Source organism: Elephas maximus, chromosome 17 (assembly GCF_024166365.1).
Source record: "Elephas maximus indicus isolate mEleMax1 chromosome 17, mEleMax1 primary haplotype, whole genome shotgun sequence".
Classification (NCBI taxonomy): Eukaryota; Metazoa; Chordata; class Mammalia; order Proboscidea; family Elephantidae; genus Elephas; species Elephas maximus.
Window position 1 is genome coordinate 18,387,472 of NC_064835.1, and position 20,307 is coordinate 18,407,778.

Genomic DNA, 20,307 nt, shown 5'->3' on the forward strand with positions numbered 1-20,307 from the left:
GCTATAAATTGACCTCTGAGCACTGCCTTTGCTGTGTCCCAAAGGTTTTGTTATGATGTGTTTTCATTTTCATTTCATTCTAGGAATTTTTTTATTCCATCTCTGATTTCTTCTACTACCCAGTGGTTTTTAAACAGGATGGTATTCAGTTTCCATGTAATTGATTTTTTTTTCCCTGCTCTTCCTGTTAATTTCTACTTTGATGGTGTTGTGATCAGAGAAGATACTTTGTATTATCTCAATGTTTTGGATTTTGTTGAGGGTTGCTCTGTGGCCTCAGATGTTGTCTTTTCTGGACATTCCATGTGCATTGGAAAAGAATGTGTACTTTGCAGCTGTTGGGTGGAGTGTTCTGTATATGTCTATGATGTCAAGTTGGCTGGTTGTGCCCTTCAGCTCTTCTGTATCTTTGTTGAGTTTCTTTCTAGATGTTCTGTTCTTTACCGAGAGCGGTGCTTTGAAATCTCCTACTATTATTGTGGAACTGTCAATTTCTGATTTCAGTGCTGTTAGAGTTTGTTTAATGCATTTTGGAGCCCTGTTATTGGGTGTGTAGATGTTTATTTTAAGTCTTCATGATGGATCGTCCATTTAAGCATTATGTAGTGTCCTTTATCTTTTATGGTGGATTTGTTTTAAAGTCTATTTTATCTGAGATTAGTATTGCCACTCCTGCTCTTTTTTGGTCATTATTTGCCTGATACATTTTTTTCCACCCTTTGATTTTTAATAAATTTACATCTTTGTTTCTAAGGTGTATCTCTTATAGACAATATATTGATGAATCGTTTTTTTTTTTTAATCCATTCTGTCACTCTGTGTCTTTTTATGTGCACGTTAGGCCATTTACATTCAGTGTAATTATTGATAGGTATGAGTTTATTGCTGTCATTTTGTAGTTTCTTTTTTTTTGTGGTGCTGACATTTTCTTGGTTCCTCTTACTCTTACATGCTGAATCCCTTTCGTTTGTGGATTTCTTTTTCATTTCATTTGTTTTTGTAGATTTTCTTTTCATTGAGAAGTTATGTTTTTCTTATTTGATGAGTAAGTTTGTTAACTTTCTTTGTGGTTACCTTGAAATTTACCCTTCTCTTCCTAGGTTTGAACTTATATTATTTGATATTTCCTTGACTTCATCTCCATTAGAAAGTTCTATACCTACACTGTTTATTACCTCTGTTGTTGTTCTGATGTTCTTGTCATTTACAGATCAGCCTTTCTAATTCCCTGTTGTAATTCTTTTGCTTTTGGGTAGTCCTTAAGAGTTCATTTCCTAGGTTGCTATCTGGCTGGTACAATGTTGCATCCTGGATTCAGGCTGTGGTCTGATGTTTGTTCTCAGACTGAATGACTCCTTCAATAATTTTTGTAAGCTTTGTTTGGTTTTTACATACTCCCTTAATTTCTGTTTATCTGGAAATGTCCTAATTTTGCCATCATATTTGAATGAGGGATTTACAGGATATATTATTCTTGGTGGGTAATTTTTTTCTTTCAAGGTTTTATATATGTCATCCCATTGCCTTCTTGCCTGCATGGTTTCTGCTGAATAATCAGCCCTTAGTCTTATTGTACCTCCTCTGTATGTGACTTTGTTTTTCCTTAGCTGCTGTTAGGATTTTTTCGCCTTTGGTTTTAGCAAGTGTGATTATGAAATGCCTTGGAGATTTTCTTTTGGGGTCTATCCTATATGAGGTTTGTTGAGCTTCTTCGTTGGTCAGCTTTTCATCTTTCATGATATTAGGGAAGTTTTCTGTCAGCAATTCTTCAATGATCCTCTCTGTGTTTTCTATTTTCTCCCTCTGTTGTGGAACTCCAGCCACTCACAAATTTTTGCTTTTGATTGTATCCCACGTAATTCTTGGGGCTTCTTCATTAGTCTTCATTCTTTTTTCTGATTTTTCCTCAGAGTTGTTTCCAAGTGTTTGTCTTCAATTTCACAGATCCTGTATTTCATCATTTCTAACCTGTTCCTCAGGCCTTCTGTAACACTGTCCACTTCTATAATCTTGTTGTTTATCTTTTGGATTTCTAATTGTTGCCTTTGTATGATTTCTAGTTGTGAATTTATTTTGGAATTTTGTTCCTGTATTATTTTCCTGAATTCTTTTTTTTTTTGGTCTGTTTTTCCCGTGAATTTGTCTGCCTTTTCCATGAATTTGTCTGTGTTTTCCTCATTTTTGTCTGGTTTTTACTTCAACTCTTAGATAACTCTGAACATTAGAGATTTAAATTCCCTATCAGGCAGTTCTAGTGCCTTTTCTTTTACTGGAAAGTCATCTGGTGTTTTATTTGGGACACCTACTGGAACTATTGTGTTCTTTTTTTTTTTTTTTAAATATGCTTTGATATTATCTGCTGTCTTTGGGACATTCAGCAGCTTTTTCTTTGTTTATTGATAGTAAATCTGTTTGTTTCTTCCTGCTTTTTGTTTTATTTGGTTATGTCTGAGCATGCGGGCTCTGCATTCTTTGCTATTTACTCATCTGTAGTCATGATACTTTTCATCTCCTTGCCCAATTGGCAGGACCAGTCACTCAGCTATTGTGCAGCAGGGTAGGTCCAGCTGAAGGAGAAGGCCTGCGATGTTTTTTTTTTTTTTGTCGCAAGTACTAGGGCCAACAGGGCAGGCTAGGAATCAATGCTGGGCAGGTTCATGCATGTGCTGCTGGGGACTGTGATGTTCAGCACACAGTGTAGGTAGGTGGGAAGGAGGGGGGAGATTGTGACATGTGAAGCTAATATGGGTATGGGAAATAGGAGAGAGAGGAGAGAGAAACAGGAGCCAAAAAAAAAAAAAAAAAAGGTGCTAAGGGAGCTTGCCACTGGAGTGGGAAGATGAGAAACTGAGAAATGGAGAAAAAGAAAAATATCACTAGATAAAAATTTGGAAGAAAGAAAAGAAAAGCTCCCAGGGGTTCCACCAGTGCAGTTTCAAAAATTGGGGAAGTGGCTCTCAGGTTCACAATATAGCCTGGCTAGAGGGTTTTTTTTTTTTTTTTGTAGGGGCTACGGAAACCCTGGTGGTGTAGTGGTTAAGTGCTACAGCTGCTAACCAAAGGGTCGGCAGTTCAGATCTGCCAGGCACTCTTTGGAAACTCTATGGGGCAGTTCTACTCTGTCCTATGGGGCTGCTATGAGTTGGAATCGACTCCATGGCGCTGGGTTTGGTTTTTTTAATAGGAGTTATAGATGTCATACAGCACCAGGTATTCAGGAGACAGGAAAAAAAGTTATGTATAAAGAGATGAGAACTGAGAAATAAATACAGAGAGAAAAAAAGAGAAAGAAAAAAGAAATGCCCCCAGGGATTCCCACCTATATGGCTGCGCAGATTGGGGAAGTGGCTCCTAAGCTATGCAGTTCCACCCCTCTAGATGGGTATCCCAAGCCAAGAAATGAAAAAGAATAGAAACAAATAAACAGAACAAAGCAAAACAAAACAAAATAAAACAAAACTCCATAGGGATCCCACCAGCGTGGTGTACAGAGAGACAGCATGTAGAAATCCAAAAGATTAACAATAAAATTACAGAATTAGACAATGCAATAGGAAGTCAGAGGAGCAGACTCAAGCAATTAGAATGCAGACTGGGACATCTGGAGGACCAGGGAATCAACACCAACATAGCTGAAAAAAAATCAGATAAAAGAATTAAAAAAAATGAAGAAACCCTAAGAATCATGTGGGACTCTATCAAGAAGGATAACCTGCGGGTCATTGGAGTCCCAGAACAGGGAGGGGAGACAGAAAACACAGAGAAAATAGTTGGAGAACTCCTGACAGAAAACTTCACTGACATCATGAAAGACAAAAGGATATCTATCCAAGATGCTCATTGAACCCCATTTAAGATTGATCCAAAAAGAAAAACACCAAGACATATTATCATCAAACTCGCCAAAACCAAAGATAAACAGAAAATTTTAAAAGCAGCCAGGGAGAAAAGAAAGGTTTCCTTCAAGGGAGAATCAATAAGAATAAGTTCAGACTACTCAGCAGAAACCATGCAGGCAAGAAGGGAATGGGACGACATATGCAGAACACTGAAGGAGAAAAACGGCCAGCCAAGGATCATATATCCAGCAAAACTCTCTCTGAAATATGAAGGTGAAATTAAGATATTTACAGATAAACACAAGCTTAGAGAATTTGCAAAAACCAAACCAAAGCTGCAAGAAATACTAAAGGATATTGTTTGGTCAGAGAACCAATAATATCAGATATCAGGACAACACAAAGTCACAAAACAGAACGTCCTGATATCAACTCAAATAGGGAAATCACAAAAACAAACAAATTAAGACTAATTAAAAAAAAATACACATAACAGGGAATCATGGAAGTCAATAGGTAAAAGATCAAAATAATCAAAAAGAGGGACTAAATACAGGAGGTATTGAACTGCCATTTGGAGAGTGATACAAGGCGATATAGAACAGTACAAGTTAGGTTTTTACTTAGAAAAATAGGGGTAAATAATAAGGTAACCACAAAAAGGTATAACAACTCTATAACTCAAGATAAAAGCCAAGAAAAATGTAACGACTCAACTAACATAAAGTCAAACACTATGAAAATGAGGATCTCACAATTTATTAAGAAAAACGCCTCAGCACAAAAAAGTATGTGGAAAAATGAAATTGTCAACAACACACATGAAAAGGCATCAAAATGACAGCACTAAAAACTTATCTATAATTATGCTGAATGTAAATGGACTAAATGCACCAATAAAGAGACAGAGAGTCACAGACTGGATAAAGAAACACGATCCATCTATATGCTGCCTACAAGAGACACACCTTAGACTTAGAGAAACAAACAAACTAAAACTCAAAGGATGGAAAAAAGTATATCAAACAAACAATAAGCAAAAAGAAGAGGAGTAGCAATATTAATTTCTGACAAAATAGACTTTAGACTTAAATCCACCACAAAGGATAAAGAAGGACACTATATAATGATAAAAGGGACAATTGATCAGGAAGACATAACCATATTAAATATTTGTGCACCCAATGACAGGGCTGCAAGGTACATAAATCAAATTTTAACAGAATTGAAAAGTGAGATAGATACCTCCACAATTATAGTAGGAGACTTCAACACACCACTTTCGGAGAAGGACAGGACATCCAGTAAGAAGCTCAATAGAGACACGGAAGATCGAATTACAACAATCAACCAACTTGACCTCATTGACTTATACAGAACTCTCCACCCAACTGCTGCAAAATATACTTTTTTTTCTAGCGCACATGGAACATTCTCTAGACTAGACCATATATTAGGTCATAAAACAAACCTTTGCAGAGCCCAAAACATCGAAATATTACAAAGCATCTTCTCAGACCACAAGGCAATAAAACTAGAGATCAATAACAGAAAAACTAGGGAAAAGAAATCAAATACTTGGAAAATGGACAATACCCTCCTGAAAAAAGACTGGGTTATAGAAGACATCAAGGAGGGAATAAGGAAATTCTTAGAAAGCAACGAGAATGAAAATACTTCCTATCAAAACCTCTGGGACACAGCAAAAGCAGTGCTCAGAGGCCAATTTATATCGATAAATGCACACATACAAAAAGAAGAAAGAACCAAAATCAGAGAACTGTCCCTACAACTTGAACAAATAGAAACTGAGCAACAAAAGAATCCATCAGGCTCCAGAAGAAAACAAATAATAAAAATTAGAGCTGAACTAAATGAATTAGAGAACAGAAAAACAATTGAAAGAATTAACAAAGCCAAAAGCTGGTTCTTTGAAAAAATTAACAAAATTGATAAACCATTGGCTAGACTGACTAAAGAAAAACAGGAAAGGAAACAAATAACCTGAATAAAAAACGAGAAGGACCACATCACAACAGAACCAAATGAAATTAAAAGAATCATTTCAGATTATTATGAAAAATTGTACTCTAACAAATTTGAAAACCTAGAAGAAATGTATGAATTCCTGGAAAAATACTACCTACCTAAACTAACACATTCAGAAGTAGAACAACTAAATAGACCTATAACAAAAAAAGAGATTGAAACGGTAATCAAAAAACTCCCAACAAAAAAAAGCCCTGGTCTGGACGGCTTCACTGCAGAGTTCTACCAAACTTTCAGAGAAGAGTTAACCCCACTACTTCTGAAGGTATTCCAAAGCATAGAAAATGACGGAATACTACCCAACTCATTCTATGAAGCCACCATCTCCCTGATACCAAAACCAGGTACAGACATTACAAAAAAAGAAAATTATAGACCTATATCCCTCATGAACATAGATGCAAAAATCCTCAACAAAATTCTAGCCAATAGAATCCAACAACACATCAAAAAAATAATTCACCCTGATCAAGTGGGATTTATACCAGGTATGCAAGCCTGGTTTAATATCAGAAAAACCATTAATGTTATCCATCACATAAATAAAACAAAAGACAAAAACCACATGATCTTATCAATTGATGCAGAAAAGGCATTTGACAAAGTCCAACACCCATTTATGATAAAAACTCTTACCAAAATAGGAATTGAAGGAAAATTCCTCAACATAATAAAGGGCATCTATACAAAGCCAACAGCCAATATCACTCTAAATGGAGAGAACCTGAAAGCATTTCCCTTGAGAACGGGAACCAGACAAGGATGCCCTTTATCACCACTCTTATTCAACATCGTGCTGGAAGTCCTAGCCAGGGCAATTAGGCTAGACAAAGAAATAAAAGGTATCCGGATTGGCAAGGAAGAAGTAAAGTTATCACTATTTGCAGATGACATGATTATATACACAGAAAACCCTAAAGAATCCTCCAGAAAACTACTGAAACTAATAGAAGAGTTTGGCAGAGTCTCAGGTTATAAAATAAACATGCAAAAATCACTTGGATTCCTCTACATCAACAAAAAGAACACTGAAGAGGAAATAATCAAATCAATGCCATTCACAGTAGCCCCCAAGAAGATAAAATACTTAGGAATAAATCTTACCAAGGATGTAAAAGACCTATACAAAGAAAACTACAAAGCTGTACTATAAGAAATTCAAAAGGCCCTACTTAAGTGGAAAAACATACCTTGCTCATGGATAGGAAGACTTAACATAGTAAAAATGTCTATTCTACCAAAAGCCATCTATACATATAACGCACTTCCGATCCAAATTCCAATGTCATATTTTAAGGGGATAGAGAAACAAATCACCAATTTCATATGGAAGGGAAAGAAGCCCCGGATAAGCAAAGCATTACTGAAAAAGAAGAAGAAAGTGGGAGGCCTCACTTTACCTGATTTCAGAACCTATTATACAGCCACAGTAGTCAAAACAGCCTGGTACTGGTACAACAACAGGCACGTAGACCAATGGAACAGAATTGAGAACCCAGACATAGATCCATCCACGTATGAGCAGCTGATATTTGACAAAGGACCAGTGTCAATTAATTGGGGAAAAGAAAGCCTTTTTAACAAATGGTGCTGGCATAACTGGATATTCATTTGCAAAAAAATGAAACAGGACCCATACCTTACACCATGCACAAAAACTAACTCCAAGTGGATCAAAGACCTAAACATAAAGACTAAAACGATAAAGATCATGGAAGAAAAAATTGGGAGAACCCTAGGAGCCCTAATAAAAGGCATAAACAGAATACAAAACATTACCAAAAATGATGAAGAGAAACCCGATAACTGGGAGCTCCTAAAAATCAAACACCTGTGCTCATCTAAAGACTTCACCAAAAGAGTAAAAAGACCACCTACAGACTGGGAAAGAATTTTCAGCTATGACATCTCCGACCAACGCCTGATCTCTAAAATCTACATGATTCTGTCAAAACTCAACCACAAAAAGACAAACAACCCAATCAAGAAGTGGGAAAGGGATATGAACACACATTTCACTAAAGAAGATATTCAGGCAGCCAACACATACATGAGAACATGCTCACGATCATTAGCCATTAGAGAAATGCAAATTAAAACTACGATGAGATTCCATCTCACACCAGCAAGGCTGGCATTAATCCAAAAAACACAAAATAATAAATGTTGGAGAGGCTGCGGAGAGGTTGGAACTCTTATACACTGCTGGTTGGAATGTAAAATGGTACAACCACTTTGGAAATCTATCTGGCGTTATCTTAAACAGTTAGAAATAGAACTACCATACAACCCAGAAATCCCACTCCTGGGAATATATCCTAGAGATACAAGAGCCTTCATAGAAACAGATATATGCACACCCATGTTTATTGCAGCTCTGTTTACAATAGCAAAAAGTTGGAAGCAACCAAGGTGTCCGTCAACGGAGGAATGGGTAAATAAATTGTGGTATATTCACACAATGGAATACTACGCATCGATAAAGAACAGTGACGAATCTCTGAAACATTTCATAACATGGAGGAACCTGGAAGGCATTATGCTGAGCGAAATGAGTCAGAGGCAAAAGGACAAATATTGTATAAGACCACTATTATAAGATCTTGAGTAATAGTAAACCTGAGAAGAACACATACTTTTGTGGTTACAAGGAGGGGAGGGAGGGAGGGTAGGAGAGGGTTTTTTTTAATTGATTAATCAGTAGATAAGAAATGCTTTAGGTGAACGGAAAGACAACACTCAATACATGGAAGGTCAGCTCAATTGGACTGGACCAAAAGCAAAGAAGTTTCCTGGATAAACTGAATGCTTCAAAGGTCAGCGGAGCAAGGGCGGGGGTCTGGGGAACATGGTTTGCGGGGACTTCTAAGTCAATTGGCAAAATAATTCTATTATGAAATCATTCTGCATCCCACTTTGAAATGTGGCGTCTGGGGTCTTAAATGCTAACAAGCGGCCATCTAAGATGCATCAATTGGTCTCAACCCACCTGGAGCAAAGGAAAATGAAGAACACCAAGGCCACACTACAACTAAGAGCCCAAGAGACAGAAGGGCCACATGAACCAGAGACCTACATCATCCTGAGACCAGAAGAACTAGTTGGTGCCCGGCCACAATCGATGACTGCCCTGACAGGGAGCACAGCAGAGGATCCCTGAGGGAGCAGGAGATCAGTGGGATACAGACCCCAAATTCTCATAAAAAGACCAAACTTAATGGTCTGACTGAGACTAGAGGAATCCCGGCGGCCATGGTCCCCAGACCTTCTGTTGGCACAGGACAGGAACCATCCCCGAAGACAACTCATCAGACATGAAAGGGACTGGTCAGCGGGTGGGAGAGAGACGCTGATGAAGAGTGAGCTAATTATATCAGGTGGACACTTGAGATTGTGTTGGCAACTCTTGTCTGGAGGGGGGATGGGAGGATAGAGAGAGAGAGAAGCCAGCAAAATTGTCACGAAAGGAGAGACTGAAAGGGCAGACTCAAGGAGGGGAGAGCTAGTGGGAGTAGGGAGTGAGATGTATGTAAACTTATATGTGACAGACTGATTGGATTTGTAAACGTTCACTTGAAGCTTAATAAAAGTTAATAAAAAAAAAAAAAAGTGCTGTTTTTCTCAGGTTCCAGAGGTGTGGGTAGGCTGTGTGGCTGGCTGCTTCTCCCTGAGGAAACTGTGGCTCAATGATAGCACCAGCCAACCACCACTGCTCCCTGGGAATGGTGCCTGAGGGCTCCCCATGATTCAGGTCCGGTAGCTTCTCTCTGCTTCTGAACAGTCTTTTCTTCACCCTCCCCCATAAGTTTGTTTTCTAAGGTTGCCTTTGATGTTCAGGACTCCTAGCTTATTATAAATGTACTCATTTCACTTGTTTTTTCTGGTCTTTGTTGTAAAGATGGCTTGCCAGAAGCATCTGTCTATACCTCCATCTTGGCTCTGCCTCCTATTGAATTACTTTGAAATTTAAAAAGTGAGTTTCACATTCCCCTGCCTTTTTGTATTGAAAATATTGAAAATAAATAATCTTTTAATGATACAAGGCATGAATCATGTATATGAGAAATTTTTGGGTATGTACATAAGCTTTCATATGTTCAAACATATGGAGTCCTGGGTATCTATGCAATTCACATTCTTTATTTTTTTTAACTGTCTTTTGAAGGCCTATTTTCTTGTTGTTCACTATATACGACCTTCTAGCTACTAGCTTGCTACTACTATCAGCTTTCTTTAACAACTTTCTCCTGTCTCCACTCCCCTTTTAAACTCACAGTTTTTATTTTGATCTCTTTTACATGTCTTAAAATTATTTCTTAATAAAAAGAATGATGTGGCTGTAAGAGAGGACCAATGTAGACTGATAAGTAAATAAACTGTAAAAAATGGACGTTGTGTCACATGTTTTGCTTTCTTAAAGGCATTTTAGTTATATCAGGTTATTGTAACAGTGAAATTTTAATTTACCAGATAAATGTCTTCATGTAAGAGAAGGATTACTGTATATTTGTTGCCTTTCTCCATCTTTTGAGCTCTGTCAAAGCATAATCTATTGGATTTTGTTTACTCTGGCAGATCAGCAAATTTAGCCCCAAAGTCAGCAGGAATATCTCTACAGTCACAGAGAGATGTACCTACTCTGGTTCTGACCCCTGGACGATTCCCTGTGGTAAAGATTTTGAGATTGTTTGGGATTATGAAAATAAATTTACAGTCAGTTTATGTGGAAGCCTATCAAAAAGCAGTGGCATCCATTAGGTGGATCTCAGCCAAGAATGTACCAATTCTACATCCCTTTTTCACACTCCTTTATTTCCTTCAGCCTTTCTCCCTGCTGTAGTTCAAGAAGTGTTGACTTCTGTATAAGCAACAAAAATGTCTGCTCTCAGTCTTATTACTATAGCTCATTGGAAAAATTTCAGAGCCTTGATCTGGAGGTGGTCCAATCACATGGTCATTAATAATGGGGCTACTAAGAGTTGCATCCTGGAAATTCTGACTTCCTTTCTCTTTAGAATATAATCTAATTCCATGAATCCAGAAACAAGGATTTCTTGTTATGTAATTCAGCCTTTAAATCATCACATGCATAAAGCATCCTTAATATGTTGTGCAAATTACACAGAAGAAAAAATACTGCAATAAATCTTCATGACTTTTCATTTGTGATCATAAAAAATGATCACAAGTTGAATATAAATTAAAAGCAAGCTATATATCATTCTATGTATGGGTTTTTTCCTCCATTCATGTTTTTAAAACTTCGGATTCTGGGGAAGGGAAGGTCTAAACTACAGTCTAAGAACAGCCTTTAGCACCTCATTTTCTGTCAACCACATCCACATTGAAAAGAAGGATATTCTGGCCCACTGAAGTTTTCTATCCAGAGAACAGACATGAGAATCTGAATTAATTAGGGGCATTTCTACAATTTGTCCTTTCACTCATACAGTTTCTTTACAGACTTCTTCTATGTTTCTAAGTGTCCACTTTCAGAAAGTGCTAATTATGTTGACTCATGTAGATGAGTTGAGAAATTGAAATGGGCTACTTTTATATCATCAGAATTAGATTGGCAGTCATACTGCAACAGAGAAAGCACTCTTGGAGAACTGAAACATGAACTCAAGCATGGGTGTTCTACTAGTATATGTCCAGAACAATAGGGTAAGCAGCCTCCTTTTATATGGTATCAGTGAGAAATTACCTAGATCTGGAAGTCTGTGTTTTCTCCCAAAGTAAGTTGGTTATTGACTTAAGGTTGGAAACAAAGAGAAAAAGCTCTGACCTAAAGAGGAGCATTCAGCAGTATTGGATAGAGCCAAGGCTCTGGATTATCCTCAGAGTCTTTGTGGAAGGCAAAGAGTCATGGGACAGGTGAGGCTAGCAAGGATGGAACCAACTGAGACAGGGTGTGTCATTCTGTTTTGAGATTTAAAAAATAACTCTAATGTCCCTCTTTTCTCTCCTTCCTTCCTCCAGATAATCTTTTTTCAAGGAATGACCACTTCAAACCATTCCTCAGTAACTGAGTTTATCCTTGAGGGGTTAACAAATAACCCAGAGCTCCAACTGCCACTTTTCCTCCTGTTCCTTGGAATATATGTGGTCTCAGTGGTGGGGAACCTGGGCATGATCATTTTAATTTCTATCACCACTCAACCTCACTCTCCAATGTATTATTTTCTCAGTCATTTGTCATTTATTGATCTCTGTTACTCCTATATCATTACCCCTAAGATGTTAGTGAACTTTGTGCCAGAAAAGAACATCATCTCCTTTCTGCAGTGCATGGCTCAGCTTTATTTCTTCCTTATTTTTGTAATTGCAGAAGGCTACCTTCTGACCACCATGGCATATGACCACTATGTTGCTATCTGTAGCCAACTGCTTTACAATACCATCATGTCCCATAGAGTCTGTTCCATAATGATGGTTGTGGTATATTCACTGGGTTTGTTTGGGGCCACAGTCCATACCACCCACATGTCAATGTTGTTCTTTTGTGGGCCTCATATTGTCAGTCACTATTTTTGTGATGTTATTCCTCTGTTGACTCTCTCTTGCTGCAGTACCCACATCAATGAGATTCTGCTCTTTGCTATTGGAGGCATTAATGCCTTAGCACCTACCCTGGCAGTTCTTGTCTCTTATGCTTTCATTCTTTCCAGTATTCTTTGTATTTGCTCCACTGAGGGCTGTTCCAAAGCCTTTGGCACTTGCAGCTCCCATCTCATGGCCGTGGGGATCTTTTTCGGGTCAATAATCTTCATGTATTTCAAGCCTTCTTCTAGCAATACTATGGAACAGGAGAAAGTATCCTCAGTGTTTTACACCACAGTGATTCCCATGCTGAATCCCTTGATCTACAGCCTGAGGAACAAAGATGTGAAGAGTGCACTGACGAATGCAGTTGGGGGAAGGTACTCATCCTCACAATGGGGATTCTCAAAAGAAACAAGAGAAAATGAGCCAAACAAAAATTTGTGAGCTCTGTTTAATTTCTTTCCCTTCCAGAGGAATTTATTGCTATTTATGAAATACATATATTTTACTTGAGAATGAGACATTTTTGGAGATATCCAATTAATGAGAACTTCTGAGAATCAATACAATCTTAGAAGTATTCTATGTATTAGACAAACAGGATTTGACAGGATGGAAATGAAAATAAAGAAGAATATATTGAATATATTAGTTCTGAGGGTGCACAGAGAAATATGGGTTGAGTTAAAGGTTGTGTTTGAGAAGGGATGATGTTAATTGGATCAAAATTTCTACATGTCTCTAAACTGTTTGACTGGAGGAACTATTTTCAGTCCCCATGCCTTCGGAATATTGAAATGGAGCTGTGAGAGGTATAACCTTTACGGTGAAGCATAACTTGTAGGTGGATTGTGATCTGTGTGTGTTTCTGAGGGGCTGCTGTTGATTAAAAAGTAAAACACAGAAGAGATCAAGGGTAGGAAGTTGTTCCCAATTATCATTCTGAGAATTTTAGAAAATGAGAGATAAGGGGCAAAAAAGCACTGAGGAACTTACAACATCAAACAAGTAAAAAAAGTTTCTACCTGGGGATTCCTATTCTAGTGCACAGGAACAATTTAAAACATAACTGAAGAGAAGGAAGGATGTGGTGCCTCACAAGTCCTACTAAATCGTGTCAATGTGGCAGGAGTTTCATATTGTGAAACCCAGAGTGATAATCTTAGGAAAATGTAGAAAGTCTTTCTTTCTATTCTGCCCACATATGTTCTTCTCTGAACTTAGCGTGCTGGGTGTAACTCACTAGCCATTATAACAGAGCTCGGCTGTTTGTGTGTGTGTGTGTGAGAGAGAGAGAGAGGGAAGAGAGGCTTAAGGTGAGGGTAAGAAAAGAAGAGATGGCACAGACATAGATTTCTCTTATCAGCAATTTATACATATTTAGTAAGATCAGCTGTAGCTTCTCCTGAAGGCCAACACTGTCTCTCTTTAGAAGCCATCATTTAGGCTGTGACTGTCTAGCACAAAGTCTAATACAGTATGGCTCCAATCTGGGGAGCTGATGTTGTATTAGAATAATAATTTTAATGATGCCAGTGATATTTCATTTCCCCCTAAATTTTGTAGCTCTTATCTAATGGATGTGTGAGCCCCAATTTTTGCACATCCTGTAAGTTTGTCTATATTCATTGTTTCACTTTGGCTTAGGAAACCAACCCTTTTAAAAAACGTAAATACAATCTTGCTGGTGGTTCCCTGTGCTGGGACATCATTCCCGGCATCAGAGCATAACCCCCAGATTACTCTTAAGTATAGAGCTGTCTATTGGAGTTATGTGCATGAGGTAGTCGGGAATCAAGATATATGATTTAGCATCTCTGCTTTTTGTCAATGGTTTGAGTGATTTGAATGAGGAGATCAAAGACATTTAAATCAGATTTTCATATGATGTGAAGTTGTGAGAGTAGTTACTGCAACAGAACTCTAGAGAATGGAAGGATGGTCAATTTAATGAGAGTAAAACTTAGATGGCCAATATGAGATTCTATACTTCTGGGCAAAATAAGTAGCTCAAGAAACACTGATTAACTGCAGGCAATTAAGAGTTTTTATTGATGATATAGTAAATAGTATGTTGTTGAGTGCCATCATTTGATTCTGACTCATAGTAACCTTATAACTACCAAAGAAGTTAATACCTTATCTACATTAGCTACCTTTTAGTATTTAGTATGAGAAAAAGTCAGTCATCATTTAAAATAAGTACTTACATTACTTCCATTTGAAAGTAATATAAAATTTAGTGGATACCACTCTTTTGTCTTTCTATTTTTTATTGAACTTTAGATGAAGGTTTACAGAACAAACTAGTTTCTCATCAAACAGTACACACATTGTTGTATCATATTAGTTAACAACCCCACGACATGTCGGACATGTCAACATTCTCCCTTCTCAACTCTGGGTTCCCTGTTACCAGCGGTCCTGTTCCCTCCTACCTTCCAGTCCCTGCCCCAGGGCTGGTGTGCCTCTTTAGTCTTGTTCTGTTCGATGGGACTGTTCAATCTTTGGCTGAAGGCTGAACCTCAGGAATGGCCTCATTACTGAGCTGAAAGCATGTCCAGGCCCATACTCTCAGGGTTTCTCCAGTCTCTGTCAGGCCAGCAAGTCTGGTCTTTCTATTTGGGTTAGAATTTTGTTCTCCATTTTTCTCCAGCTCTGTCCGTGACCCTCTATTGTGATTCCTGTCAGAGCAGTCAGTGCTGGTAGCCGGGCACCATCTAGTTGTACTGGACTCAGTCTGGTGGCGGCCGTGGATATGCAGTCCATTAGTGCTTTGGATTAATCTTTCCCTTATTTCTTTAGTTTTCTTCATCCTTCTTTGCTCTTGAAGGGGTGAGACCTGTGGAGCATCCTAGACGGCCACTCACAGGCTTTCAGACCCCATATACCACTCAACAAAGTAGAATGTAGAACATATTCTTTATAAACTCTGTCAATTGACCTAGATGTTCCCTGGGACCATGGTCCCCTCAGCCCAGCAATTTGGTTTCTCAGGGAGTTTGGATGTGTTTAGGGAGCTACCATGGCCTTGCCTTGTAGCTGTGCTGGCTTCCCCAGTATTGTGTACTGTCTCACCCTTCACCAGAAGAAGTTACAACTTATCTATTGTCTATTACGTATTTTTCCATCCCAACTCCCCCTCTCCCTTGTAACCATCAAATATTGTTTATTTTTGTATGTAAACCTTTTCATGAGTTTTTACAGTAGTGGTCTCATACAATATTTCTCCTTTCGTGACTGACTTATTTCACTCAGCATAATGTCCTCCAGATGCATCCATGTTATGAGATGCTTCACAGATTCATCCTTGTTCTTTAGCGTTGTGCAATACTCCATTGTGTGTATGTACCACAGTTCATTTATCCATTCATCTGTTGATGGGCATCTAGGCTGCTTCCATCTTTTTGCTATTGTGAAAAATGCCGCAAAGAACATGAGTGTACATATATTTATTAGTGTGATGACTCTTCTCTAGGATATATTCCTAGGAGTGGGATTGCTGGATCAAATGGTATTTCTATTTCTAGCTTTCTAAGGAAGTGCCATATCATTTTCCAAAAATGTTGGATCATTTTGCATTCCCACCAGCAGTGCATAAGAGTTTCAATTTCTCTGCAACCTCTCTAACATTTATTTTCTGTTTTATTGATTTGTGCCAGTAATGCCAGGGTAAGGTGGTATCTCATTGTGGTTTTGATTTGCATTTCTCTGATGGCTAGAGATCTTGAGAATTTCCTCATGTGTCTACTGGCTGCTTGAATGTCTTCTTTGGTGAAAAAAAAAAAAGTGTCTGTTTATTTCCTTCACCCATTTTTAATTGGATTATTTTGCCTTTTCTTGTAGAGGTGTTGGATTTTCTTGTAGAATTTAGAGATTAGACCTTTGACTGATTGGTAATTGCCAAAATTCTTTTCCCAGTCTGCAGGTACTCTTTTTTTTTTTTTTTTATAATTTTTATTGTGCTTTAAGTGTAAGTTTACAAATCAAGTCATTCTCTCACACAAAAACCCATGTACACCTTGCTACACACTCCCAATTACTCTCCCCCTAATGAGACAGCCTGCTCTCTCCCTCCACTCTCTCTTTTCATGTCCATTTCATCTGCTTCTAACCCCCTCCACCCTCTCATCTCCCCTCCAGGCAGGAGATGCCAACATAGTCAAGTGTCCACCTGATGCAAGAAGCTCACTCCTCACCAGCATCCCTCTCCAACCCACTGTCCAGTCCAATCCATGTCTGAAGAGTTGGCTTCAGGAATGGTTCCTGTCCTGGGGCAACAGAAGGTCTGGAGGCCATGACCACCAGGGTCCTTCCAGTCTCAGACCATTAAGTCTGGTCTTATGAGAATTTGGGGTCTGCATCCCACTGCTCTCCTGCTCCCTCAGGGGTTCTCTGTTGTGTTCTCTGTCAGGGAAGTCATCGGATGTAGCCGGGCACCATCTAGTTCTTCTGGTCACAGGATGGTTTAGTCTCTGGTTCATGTGGCCCTTTCTGTCTCTTGGGCTCATAATCGCCTTGTGTCCTTGGTGTTCTTCATTCTCCTTTGATCCAGGTGGGTTGAGACCAATTGATGCATCTTAGATGGCTGCTTGCTAGCGTTTAAGACCCCAGATGCCACTCTTCAAAGTGGGATGCAGAATGTTTTCTTAATAGTGTTTGTTATGCCAATTGACTTAGATGTCCCCTGAAACCATGGTCCGCAGAACCCTGCTACGCTGGCCTTCAAAGCATTCAGTTTTTTCAGGAAACTTCTTTGCTTTTGGTTTAGTCCAGTTGTGCTGACCTCCCCTGCATTGTGTGCTGTCTTTCCCTTCACTTAAAATAGTTCTTATCTACTATCTAATTAGTGAATGCCCCTCTCCCACCCTCCCTCCCTCCCCCCCCTCATAACCACAAAAGAATGTTTTCTTCTCAGTTTAGACTATTTCTCAAGTTCTTATAATAGTGGTCTTATACAATATTTGTCCTTTTGCAACTAACTTCACTCAGCATAATGCCTTCCAGGTTCCTCCATGTTATGAAATGTTTCACAGATTCCTCACTGTTCTTTATTGATGCATAGTATTCCATTGTGTGAATATACCATAATTTATTTATCCGTCGATGGCACATTAGTTGCTTCCATCTTTTTGCTATTGTAAACAGTGCTGCAACGAACATGGGTGTGGATACGTCTGTTCGTGTAAAGGCTCTTATTTCTCTAGGATATACTCCAAGGAGCAGGATTACTGGGTCGTATGGTTGTTGTATTTCTAGCTTTTTAAGGAAGCACCAAATTGATTTCCAAAGTGGTTGTACCATTTGACATTCCCACCAGCAGTGTATAAGTGTTCGAATCTCTCCACACCCTCTCCAACATTTATTATTTTATGTTTTTTGGATTAATCCCAGCCTTGTTGGAGATGAAATCTCATTGTAGCTTTGATCTGCATTTCTCTAATGGCTAATGATCCTAAACACTTCCTCATGTATCTGTTAGGTACCTGAATGTCTTCTTTAGTGAAGTGTCTATTCATATCTTTTGCCCATTTTTTAATTGGGTTATTTGTCTTTTTGTAGTTGAGTTTTTGCAGTATCATGTAGATTTTAGAGATCAGGCGCTGATCAGAAATGTCATAGCTAAAAACTTTTTCCCAGTCTGTAGGTAGTCTTTTTAATCTTTTGGTGAAGTCTTTGGATGAGCATAGGTGTTTGATTTTTAGGAGCTCCCAGTTATCTAGTTTTTCTTCTGCATTCTTAATAATGTTTTCTATACTGTTTATGCCATGTATTAGGGCTGCTAATGCTGTCCCTATTTTTTCTTCTATAATCTTTATTGTTTTAGATTTTATATTTAGGTCTTTGATCCATTTTGAGTTAGTTTTTGTGCATGGAGTGAGGTATGGGTCTTGTTTCATTTTTTTGCAGGTGGATATCCAGTTACGCCAGCACCATTTGTTAAAAAGACTATCTTTTCCCCATTTAAATGTTTTGGGGACTTTGTCAAATATCAACTGCTCATATGTGGATGGATTTATGTCTGGATTCGCAATTCTGTTCCATTCATCCATGTATCTGTTGTTGTACCACTACCAGGCTGTTTAAACTACTGTGGCCGTATAATAGATTCTAAAATCAGGTAAAGTAAGGCCTCCTACTTTGTTCTTCTTTTTCAGTAATGCCTTATTTATCTGGGGCCTCTTTCCCTCCCATATGAGGTTGGTGATTTGTTTCTCCATCTCATTAAAGAATGTCGTTGGGATTTGGCTCGGAATTGCATTAAATGTATAGATCGCTTTTGGTAGAACAGACGTTTTTATAATGTTAAGTCTTCCTATCCATGAGCAAGGTATGTTCTTCCACTTATGTAAGTCTCTTTTGGTTTCCTGCAGAAGTGTACCGTGGTTTTCTTTGTATAAGTCTTTTACATCTCTAGTAAGATTTATTCCTAAGTATTTTGTCTTCTTGGGGGCTACTGTAAATGGTATTGATTTGGTGATTTCCTCTTCAATGTTCTTTTTGTTGCTGTAGAGGAATCCAACTGATTTTTGTATGTTTATCTTGTATCCCGATACTCTGCTGAACTCTTCTATTAGTTTCAGTAGTTTTCTGGAGGATTCCTTAGGGTTTTCTGTGTATAACATCATGTCATCTGCAAATAGAGATACTTTTACTTCTTCCTTGCCAATCTGGATGCCCTTTATTTCTTTATCTAGCTTAATTGCTCTGGCTAGGACCTCCAACACAATGTTGAATAAGAGTGGTGATAAGGGGCATCCTTGTCTGGTTCCCAATCTCAGTGGGAATGTTTTCGGGCTCTTTCTATTTAGGGTGATGTTGGCTGTTGGCTTTGTATAAATGCCCTTTATACAAAGGGCCAATAGAATTCAACACCCTTTATTATGCCCTTTTTTATGTTGAGGAATTTTCCTTCTATTCCTATTTTGCTGAGAGTTTTGACCATGAATGGATGTTGAGCTTCGTCAAATGCCTTTTCTGTATCAATTGATGAAATCATGTGATTCTTGTCTTTTGTTTTATTTATGTGGTGGATTACATTAATTGTTTCTCCAATGTTGAACCATACCTGCATACCTGGTATGAATCCCACTTGGTCATGGTGAATTATTTTTTTGATATGGTGTTGAATTCTATTGGCTAGAATTTTGTTGAGGATTTTTGCATGTTAGTTCATGAGGGATATATGTCTATAACTTTCTTATCTTGTGGTGTCTTTACATGGTTCTGGTATCAGGGATATGGTGGCTTCAGAGAATGAGTTTGGTAGTATTCCATTGTGGGTCCTCTTTTTACTTTTTTGAAATCTTTTGATGAGAATAAGTGTTTAATTTTTAGAAGATCCCACTAATCTATTTTATCTTCTGGAGCTTGTGCATTGTTGGTTGTGATTTCTATCCTGTTAATGCTGTGTATTAGGGTCTCTAGCATTAATCTTAATTGCTCTTCTTTTAACTTCACGGTTTTTGGCTTTGTATTTAGGTCTTTGATCCACTTTGAATTTGTTTTTGTATATTATGTGAGGTATGGGTCCTGTATCTTTATTTTGCAGATGGGCATCCAGTTTTGCCAGAATCATTTGTTAAAAAAGACTGTTTTTTCCCCATTTGTTGGACTTTGGGCCTTTGTCTAAGATCAGGTGACCGACCCTAGGTGGATGGCTTTACACCTGGGCTCTTAATTCTGTTCCATTGGTTAATGTATCTGTTGTTGTACCAGTACCAGGCTGTTTTGACTACTGTAGCTGTATAGTAGGTTCTGAGTTCAGGTAGTGCAAGTCCTCCTACTTTATTCTTCTTCTTCCATAGTGCTTTATCTTGGGCCTCTTTCCTTTCCATATGAAGTTAATGATAAGTTTTCCATGTCTTTAAAG

At 38.3% G+C, this 20,307-nt stretch overlaps 1 protein-coding gene across 1 annotated transcript; it reads left to right on the forward strand.

Annotated features, from left to right (window-relative positions):
* Window positions 1-11,888: 11,888 nt before the first annotated feature.
* LOC126061015 (olfactory receptor 8D2-like) lies at window positions 11,889-14,022 on the forward strand. Its single transcript, XM_049857405.1, has 2 exons — window positions 11,889-12,811; window positions 14,001-14,022. The coding sequence occupies exons 1-2, from the start codon at window positions 11,889-11,891 to the stop codon at window positions 14,020-14,022; spliced, it is 945 nt and encodes a 314-aa protein (XP_049713362.1).
* The last annotated feature ends 6,285 nt before the right edge of the window (window positions 14,023-20,307 follow it).

What these genes read in the sequence shown, in the direction of transcription:
- LOC126061015 (XM_049857405.1), top strand. Translation starts at nt 11,889, where the DNA reads ATGACCACTTCAAACCATTCCTCAGTAACTGAGTTTATCCTTGAGGGG. An exon ending in ACGAATGCAGTTGGGGGAAG is followed by an intron (nt 12,812 to 14,000) that starts GTACTCATCCTC and finishes TAAATTTTGTAG; the next exon opens with CTCTTATCTAATGGATGTGT.